Source organism: Larus michahellis, chromosome 5, assembly GCF_964199755.1.
Source record: "Larus michahellis chromosome 5, bLarMic1.1, whole genome shotgun sequence".
Taxonomy (NCBI): Eukaryota; Metazoa; Chordata; class Aves; order Charadriiformes; family Laridae; genus Larus; species Larus michahellis.
The window spans coordinates 52185953-52195977 of record NC_133900.1 but is presented as its reverse complement, the minus strand read 5'-3'; the positions used below and the strand labels follow the sequence as shown (position 1 = coordinate 52195977).

Below are 10025 nucleotides of genomic sequence, written 5' to 3'. Positions count from 1 at the left end.
TTTTGAGCTGCAGTATGTATTTTACTTAACAGAGGACAAGCTGGTCACCTACATGTTCTGATGTCTGTTGTTTTCCCATGATTGTGTATAACGTATGTACATGGATGAATACAGTTTAAACATCACTAAAAGCGAATAATTCCACATATTTAATCTTAAAATTGTTAAAAGAAACATGTTTAAGTAACCCCAGGATATATTTTGCTGTATCCATACTTATTGGTAGCTCATTGAATGGAGTCTTCCTTTGGCAAGGGGAGAAGGGAGAGCAGGGCCTGTTTCAGTATCGTTGCCTGCCACGGTACCACATAAACTTGCCTTGTCTCCATGCTAGAAAGCACAAAAAACCCATGGTGTTTCATGGCTACATGCAGCTTTATAACTAATTTAAAATTGAATTAGCCACCAAGTTCCATTACAAGACTCCCGTTTTGTATCCTGTGTTGGTTATTGAGTAGTAGAGTATATTCTTTGGTCCTACACTGCATCCTCAAGCAGTCAGTTCTGGGTATTTGCTTGTTTATTCTTTCTTTAAGCCTAGTTATACCTCATGCTGCATATTTCCACTCACACATACATGTGGAACACACGCAAGGATTTATTACAGGGCCCTTTTGGAGTGCACAGTGCAAGCAGTCTCGGGTTTTGCTAAGGGGTAGATCAGAGGTGTTCTCCACAGAGCTGATACTCCAGCAAGTGTACGAAGGGGAATTGCTGCCAGCAGTAGCTTCGTAACATTCACTAATAACCCACCCATTATTAAGCAGAGAGTTATGAGCTCCAGAGCCACCTGTAGAGCAGGAGATGGTTTGCTGTACAATGAATTCACCGGTTACTCAGAGTGTTTAGTAGCTGTATTTTTTTTTCCAGTTCATAATACAGAAAGAAGTTCCGAAGGACATGCAGCACTTAGTGAATACATCTATATACAGTCAGCCAGAATTGAGATAAAAATAATACAGCGATCAAAGTAATTATTCTGGCCTGCCAGATACATGATGTTTTCTTTTTTTGTTTTCTTTTTTTTTTAAAGAAAAGTTTAAGACTTTATTCAAGATGTATATCAAGCAGTATAGCAAAACCAGCAAAACATCAACCTTTGGAATACTGTTGTAATGGCCACCCTTGCGAGGCCTTAAGTGTACCATTTCATCACGGATCTTTTCTACCAACCACAGGAAAGAAATCACATGAAGTGCACAATTATGATCCTCAAATAGTTCGTCTAAACGCAAATCCCAACGTAGTGTTCTCTGCTATTTCAAATACGGTGCTAGATGCAAAATGAAACAAACAGCAAAAAGGAGACTGATTAAGGAGCATTCGGTCACAAGTACGAGGGTTTCATCACGACGTGAGAACACTTCAGGGAGCAGTCAGAGGCAGCGGGTTGTTTACATGAGGCTAGGGAACATCGCATCTCTCCAAGCGGCTTTCTCCCTCTCGTTAGGGATAAATAACCACATTCTCTTTTCCTTCTGTGCTGGGTTTGCACTTGCACAATTTAAATTAGCGTGGGATTAATTCCAAGGGGATGGTGATACACATGAATTCCGTCTTCTCTATATTTGATGTGATCCTGATTCAGCAGTTGGCAACTGCTGTAACTGCGCTGACACTGGCCCCTACGACAGGAGAGGAGGCGTGGAGGACTGCACTGAGCTGCTCTGAGCTCATTCCCCTCATAATTGCAGTGAATTTATGGTAAATTTGTGAAGTAATTCACAGGCCCATTTTCCATGGACCATCTTCAGATGCAGTTTCCCTCAGCCTCAATATTGCAAAAATAATGCTCAAAACTGCACGTGCTGGCTAAAGGCTGTATTTCCTAGGGCTGGCCTGCTCTTTCAGGCTTCCGCTCTCCAGGCCGTCTCTGAGAAGTCGGGAGGTGCCTGCTAGCCCTAGACAACTGACCGTAGAGGCCAGCTGCCTGAAAGGCCCCAAAACCGGGCTTTTCTTACTTAAGCCACATCTGCTATTTTAAACCACTAGCTGAAAGACGCCTTGCGTTGAGGAGGAGCGACGTGCAAGCGGTGAGATGGCTTACACCGGAGAACCGCTCCCCGTCAACACAAGAAGCCACCGTCCATCCAGGCCACCTCCCTTTGCTCAAGCCCTGCAAACGCTCCTTTGCCAGGAGGGGTCGGCATCAGCGCAGGAAGGCAACGAAGTCGCTTGGTCGGGCTTGTTCCTTAGCGGAGGCTCAAGAGAAAAACTGGAACAAAAGCCTTGACGTGTCTAGTGTTTGTTTGAGTAGCCAGAGAGTGACATGGCAGACTTGGGGCAACACCTGTAAACAACCCGTGTGTGGAAGATGAGGAATCAAAAGCAAACGACCGTTCTCTTCTGCATACAGAACACTACGGCACCAAGTGTACGTGGTGAGGCATTCACATTTCTCGTCTATCTATACACAAATATACAGCTCGGTTGATAAATTAATACATTTTTGCCAGAGATATGAAAAGGTTTATTTTTCTCATTTATACAGTGAATGTTTTGAGAGATATAAGGCAACTCCCTTGTCAACAATTTCACCTCAGCACTTCAGAAATGCTAAACAGTCAAGTTTACAGTAAAACAGCAGATTAGACGCACATTTAATAATTTTAGTGAGAATCAATGTTAATACAGCGTGTCAGAGAATAGAATGTCAGCTGTTACGTAGCTCTATGTTGTTGGGGTTTTTGGCATAATTGAGTGCAAACTTGTCAGCTTTTTTATCTTATGGCAGCCCATTGCATAGCAGGGAAACGTAGCTTGCTTGCAACAGGATTTTATTTTCTGCTAACACTGCAGGCAGTTTTTCTATTTCTTTTTAATGTTTGCCAAAAGAAATCAAATCAACTCTAAAGCTGCTTAAAAATAAAACACACAAGCTTAGCTCCTCAAAGCTTTTGCTGAGTATTTTCCAAGGACTGACTCTTCTGTAACTGCTATTTAGACAGGTTTGTTGGGTTTTTTTTTTCAATTTACTTTCTGAAGATTTTTTTCCTTCTTACCCATTGCAAAATATGATTGAATATTAGCACATGTAAAGGAAATAAAATTCTCAGGTGATGAAGCCAAATATTGTGGCAGACACAGGAAATACCTGCTTCCTAACCAGGTCAGATAAACATTTGTGCGTGCACATAATTTATTTCTCTCTTCCCCACATACGTAGGAAGCTCTGGGGGAAACCTCAGGGATCCATCAGACAGGGACAGCTGGGGTATCGGTGCATACCCGGCAGAGAAAAGGTTTCAAAGGCCACTTCAGATTTATCTCTGAGCCTGATACGCTCCAGCCGGCTGTTGGCATCCGGGGCTGCTGCACCTGAACTAGATTAACAATACTGTTCATCATCAAGCCCGTGTACTGACCCATTAGTGGCGGCACGTTCTACGTAATGCTAAATGTTTTTCTAGTCTATGTGACAGGTCCAAGAGCAAACACAAAGGGACACGTAGTTAACTTATGTGTGAATCTCACATGCTCAACACTTACAAGAGACACCAACTCGAAGCACAAATACACAAACCCTACCATGTCTTCCTCTTCTTTTATATTTCTCATTTATATATGGATACAAACACACCACTCCATCTGGTTCTTGTGGTTCTAACCAAACTCCATGCTACAGGCGAAACTCCAGGCTTCAAAAAGCAGCTCAGACCCAGCGCCCTGCCCTGCTCGTGCAAGTAAAACAGCAGCACCTCTCCAGGAGAGCAGAGCGCTGGGACTGATGCTGCTGCAGGCAGGGGAGAAAGCTGCATTTTCCCCTGGAAGTGCATCACTAAAGCGATTCTAACTTCTGTCGCTGCAGCTGGGACAAGCCTGGCTTGCTCACATTTTAAAACTGGCAGTAGAACATTTGCCACAAGCGATGCGATCTAGCTCTTCTAGCCGCCATCATTTTCCACACAATACTCTCCTGGCTCAGGCTGATCAAAATTAAGACTCCTCCTTCATTACATCATTGAAACCATTTATTTTCTCTTGCACATCTCTTCCTCGTCCTCTGTAAGTGGTTCTGTCTCTATGGTTTTTAGCACAATGGTTTTCTCAGAATACAGGTGATGTACTTGCAGAAAGAGAAACAGAGTTGCAGCTCAGCTTTCACTAATGAATCTTAGACATTTTGTACAGTCAAAGTACATTGGCATTTGTTATATCATTCACAGTCTTGAGGAGGAAGGGAGGAAAGAGAAATCCATGGCTTCTGCAAATCCACTTCATTAATGATAAAGCCATAAATAAAACCACTGTCAATGTATCATCATGAGTAACTGATTATTTTTGTTTCCGTTGTGCATTCACAGAGCTAGAGCTATGCAGACACAAATGAGAATTGTAAATGTACAACCTCACAGGATTAGCGAGAGTGGGTGCACACTCTGCAAACGAAACAAGGACTCTCAACCTGCAGGTGTCTGCTGGACTGTCCTACCCACGTCACGGACAAACGCGAGAAGCGTGTAACAGAAGGATACAGAGAGAGGAGAGAGAAAGGCCGTGTCTACAACGCTGTACATCAAAGCACATCCATCCCACTGCTGTTTCCTACATTATCAACGAGTAGCTCTTTAAGGCAGAAGAGAGACATTCTGTGGATCTTGGTGCTATTGGCTCATTGCACTCACATTGTTTCAGTGGCAGAGGACGAGGTACTTTTCTTCCTGAAGCGAGGTCTAAGGGTCCTAGGCGGTGCCTGCAGAAAAGCATGAGAAAACTTCAGTGGCATAACAGGAAAGGTTTTTTCTTTCCTTAAAACTCACCCATCTTTCTGGCACCTCTGTGGCAATGATCCTGTTCCAGACACAAAGTAATGGAGAGGAAGATCTTGGCCCTGAAGATCGTTAATGAATGACCCGCTGAAGACTAACTCCTTTAAGAAACCTGTTGTGGTCCTTTACCCAGGTTACACCAACACCTTCCCACCTGGCACTTGGTTAAAGCCCTTTTAAAAGATCAGCCCTTCGCTTGGGAGACAGGCCAGACACAATCCATTGAAATTATTTTAGAAGCCAACTATTGCCATTCTGCCTTGCAGTCAGCTGATGCAGAGAGCTTTAAAAAGGAGCCCTGAACGCCCAGGAGGAGCCAAACCAGCTCCATGAAACTGGTTTACTGTCATTAACCCCGTTCCCCAGCTGAGACAGAAATTAGTTAGACTAGCAAACAAACAAAAAACCCACCCCAATCTGCAGTGCGTACTTCTCTCAGAAGAGCTTTGGCATGGCATTGTGTCTTGCGAACTTCAGAAAAATAAATGGTTACCAGATGTTGTGGAGGAGCACAGATTCTCAGTGCAGAGGCCTGTCATAGCATCATGTATGCTGTGCAAGTAGCACTGCAAGGCCTGGGAAGCTCTTCTACCCATTTACCTAAATATCCAAAGCTTTATTTTCTTTAACAGAATCAACCTATTTACCTGTAAGACTATGACAGGGTCCTACCATTCATAAATGAGGACTTTGTCATTTCTATTTTATAGGACTTTCCAACCCAAGATCATCTTGTATTTCCACATTCTTGTGATGCAGCAAGGTATAAACGTTCATATAGATAAGGAACTGCAGTGCAGTGAGGTTTTGTTTAGACTCCATCTAAAATCTCCAACTCTTCCAGCTTGCCCATAAACCAAGGTAGTTTTTCTCAGAGATGGGATTAATCCAACACCCCACCCCATCTTCCAAGCCTGAAATTTTACCCCAAGTCCCCACAGTGAGTCCCTAAAAGCACAACACAGCTGGATGGGACAGCTGTGTCCAGAAAGGCACATCTGGAGTAGAAAAGCTGAGGAAGAAAGCTGCTGTGTATGGCAAGCAGGGATCCCACACCACCCCAGACTCCATAGCTGCTGTCTCTGAGTCACTATCTGTAAAGGAGGAGATTAGGGACACAGGCTGACAACTACAGCAGTATCTGCTGCAGCTTGGGAGAAGGCTGCTCCTTGGGAGCCAGCCAGCTTTTAAAGCAAAGCAGCCGTTAACTGCACAGTAAAGACTCTTAAATCAGGAATGAATAGCTCTGCCTCCTCCAGGAGGCCACTTGGCGGCTCTGAGAGTAGCTACAGAGGCTGTACCTTTCCACAGTAAGACCAGAGCAGCCCAGCTTTTGGTGAGATTCCCCCCAGAGGTAGGATGAGCCACCACAAGGTCACACAACTGCTTACCAAACCACACTGCTCCAGTTCCCTCACTCTGAGCCAAGGCGATGGGGGAACAAACCCAGCTTCCCCATAGTGGAGATCTCCCAGCTCGGATCTGAGACCAGCTGGCTGTGGCTCCATCCTCCCTGCCCAGATCTGGAAGGAGCCTGTCTACAGCATCTCCCATGGAGGTTTTATTTCCTCCACATCAAAATGTTGCTAAAATTGCTTTTGTCAAACCACAGAATGAGATCTGCATCTCCTTTAGCTCTTTTGTTTCCATGAAGCAACTTAAAGCATATTTGTTAATACAGTGCCTGATTCAAAAACCTGTCAAAGTCATGAAGGAAGAACTCCTGCTGGTTTCAGTGGGGTTTGGCTAGGTGTGAACTCAAGCGACAGGGACTGGGTTCTGAACTACGAGCGTTCTGCCTGTGGGTGCTGGCTGTTCTCACCGCTAACTATCCAGCCTTGAGGGGAAGAATATATTTTACTCTACAGACACGAAAAATCAACTATCAATTGATATCCAAATCCTCTCACCCAAATATCTCCACATTAGCACATGGTTTAGAGCGAGATCCAAATTTTGCAATTCAGATCCGACTCTGAAGCTTCATATAACTATTACCTCCACTGGCACTAATTCAGACTTCTTTCAGGAAATCCACACATGCAGAAAAGTGAGTGAACCCATGGCAAGACCCACCCCTGAAAGACCAGAAATGTATTGTTTGGACTCAGTGTTTTTAGACCAGAGAGAAACGTGCATTCAAGGAATGTCACAGGAGGAGCCTTGACAATATTGAAGTACCTCAAGGGGTTGATCCTTCTTTTTGGGCCTTTTGTTCATGGATGTACAATCCAATGAATCGTTCTCTTCATCATCTGAGAACACAGAGCCTTTTGTTCCACAGTTTGTCTCAGGTGGCTTTTCATACTTATTGTCCACACCTATTTAACATGGCCATTTACAGTCTAAACGTGAAGACAAAGGATGAGGAAATCAGCAACAGTTTGATTCACACACCCCCTCACTGCAAAGCCATGCATCTTCCAGGGATTAATAGACAGAAGGTTCACACATCACACTCTAGTAATAGCAGCTGTGGGGTTAGAAATCAAAAGGCCCTTGTTTATGAAGCCATTATAAGGTCTATTTGTATTATTTTACATCGAATTGAGACTAAATTCACAGCTTCTGATGTTCTGGAGGTTGACTCTAGAAAGAGATTTTTTTGTTTGGTTCAGGGATAAATAAAATAGCTGATTTCTTGAATTGCTGATTCCACCCATAGTTCCCGAATCTACTGCTTCCAGAAGCCCTACGACAACAGACCACTAATGCCTGCTCGGTGGTTCTTATTCTTGTAACTTATGGCAAGATCTTTGTGGGACTGGTCATGTTGCACAACCCAGTCCATTTGCTGTCTTAAATCCAGACAGGGGAGCAAGATGGTATTTTTAATGGACAGTTCAAAGCAAGAAGTACAGAAGAGGACATCCAGCATGACCAAGCTTTCTGCATCTCCACGGTTAGTTTCTTATCAGCAGGGCTGGAGCTTTCTTTGTTTGACTGATAGGCTTTTTTTCATTCTGAAACATGTCAGGAGTGGAAGTGTTTGCTGTTGAGATGGCGTTGACCACACTTATTGACTCTATACTTAGACTCTTGTATAAACATACATAGAAATAATGCTCTGTGCTTCTTGTCTCAGCCTGACTGTAAGTCTCTGCTGGACCAAAGACTAAAACCCAAAGACTAAAAGAGGATTCTTAAAAGTCTAGTGCTTACTAATCTATTTAGATCTGTAAAGCACAAAAGAACTGAATTCTCCAACAGCTCTTATAGTTGGGTAACAGAGAGACAAAGGGGAAGCAATTTGACCACAGCAACACCACAAATCACATGCAGGTCACTGGAGCTCCCTCCTGTGCCAAATTCAAGTCAGCAGCTAAACACTTTCAGTCCCCACGTTCAGCCCACAGGATGCGGCTGCTGCTCAAGAGAGCGGTGCACACCACCTCTGGCCACTGACCCTGTGTTTCTACCCCTTTATCACCATTTGCATAGGCAGGCTGGAAGACGCCATCGCAGGTTTCCAGGAAGAGCTGGAAGCTGACTTTTTTCCCAGTTGTACTGAAAATGCTGACAGTTGCATTGAAGAGAGTCCTGGGATAATGCTGAATTGTTTTTTTTTTCTATATATGACTGTAGCGTTAAGACTACACTGTGCAGAGAATTAAATGTTCTCTAGATCACATGCCAAATCAGTACAGGAACATTTTATTTTAATTACTATTTTTTTCTTCCACTCGGGAAGTGAGCTATCCATGAGGAGCTTAGCTTAGGTCATCTTGGATGCAGAAGCTGGTCCTTGCCAACTCTCTAATCCAACAAAACATGGAGTCAAGTTTGTTTTAAGTGCTGTTTGTTCAGCAAAGCCTGAACCAAGCATATCCAAATTTGCAGTCTGGAGGCCAAGTACTGCCCCAACACCAATTCATCTCACTGTTCCCACCTGCCCTCTTCCCCAGAGGTCCCGCTGATGTGGACTGCAGGGTGGACTTTAGGCAGTTTATTTCCAGATAGTCAAAGTGGGTCAGGACTTCTTTAAGCTGCCTCACTGAGCTTTGCACAGTGGCCCAACACCACACACCCAGCCATGTGCTGCTGCAAGGAGACAACAGCTTTCCCCAGAAAGAGGAGGACTTCAAAGGTGACAGGACGGAGGGATGTTGGAGAACCAGAACTAGAGCATTCAGTGACCAGAGTGCAGAGACACTGGCTGCTGAAACTGAGAGCATATATGATCAGGCAAATCTGTCCTGCTCCCTTTCTCTTACAGCCAGACATGCCGCTGCAAAAGGAGACAGAAGGAACTGTCAGCCCTGATAATGCTACCGTAAATCCCATGTTTTTCCAGCGTACGTTGCTTTCTCCATTATTATTCTCTCTCTTGAATTGGGTGCTGGGTGAAAAAGACATCCAGGCAGCTCTGCCATGCATGTTGCCTGGCTCCATGACAGGCATAGAACAGGCACAGCCTCCATCAGGCTCGTCTGCTCTCCCCATCAGCCTGAGCATCACATCCATGTCCTGGAGCTGCTTCCGTGAAGATCAAGAGGAGACCTTGGCACATACTGCTTTCCCCTCTGCACCAGAGAGGTCTGTAAAGTCTACCGGAAGTTTGGCTGAGGTCTTCTTCTCCCCTGGTTCATCTCATTGTGAACAAGGCACTGAAAACCAGCCAAATGGGAACCAGTTTTGCTTCAGCCTCCCTGAAATGGAAAAGGGAAGAAGTGGGTCTATCCCAGGCCTTTCCACTGCGTTTCTGACCATTGACAAGAGCAGATCTTGAGTACACAAGGCCCTTTTTTAAAAAGCCAGAGTGAGAAGGGATTCCCTGCTCACCTTGCCTCAAGAAGGACATCTATATTGTAGGCAATCCCAACTTTGTATTGATCTAGGGTGCTAGGCTTTGTCCCATGGTGTGGAAGCTGTTGTGGGACTGGAGGCAACTCATCTCTGAAGGGCTGCTGCTGTATGAGTGCCAACTCTGAAGACGATTTTTTGTGAATATAGTGATGACAGGATAAAAACCTAATTTTCCTACACCAAGAGAGTCCTCTGCAGGAGAAAATGTAATGCAGGGGATTAGCTAGAATAATAAGCACACACATGATGAATTAGCAAGAAAGGAGATGGAGGCTTAAAGTGAATGGATGGGTTCTGGAATACTAAGGTTTGTTTCTGAGAAGGTTAAGACTGTGGAGCAAAATGTTGTCAGGGTTGGCACAAGCTTCTAAAGGACAGCATTTGGCCTCGGGTGATCTCCTGTGTGTTTCTAAGAGCTGTCATTAGGATCTGAGGCTGTGGAGCCTCAGG

At 44.4% G+C, this 10025-nt stretch overlaps 1 protein-coding gene across 9 annotated transcripts in view; it reads right to left on the bottom strand.

The window, feature by feature from the left end:
- Positions 1 to 836: 836 nt before the first annotated feature.
- Positions 837 to 10025, bottom strand: part of REEP1 (receptor accessory protein 1) — a 70942-nt gene continuing 61753 nt past the window's right edge. For 8 of the 9 annotated variants that reach the window (XM_074587293.1, XM_074587297.1, XM_074587298.1 and 5 more), the window contains 2 exons: positions 6951 to 7090; positions 837 to 4693 (listed from right to left, as the gene is read on the bottom strand). In XM_074587293.1, the coding sequence (XP_074443394.1) occupies positions 4622 to 4693; positions 6951 to 7090 (212 nt within the window). In that variant the 3' untranslated portion in view covers positions 837 to 4621. Of the gene's footprint in view, positions 4694 to 6950; positions 7115 to 10025 lie in introns of all 9 variants that reach the window. The other variant, XR_012587023.1, reaches the window with a different exon arrangement.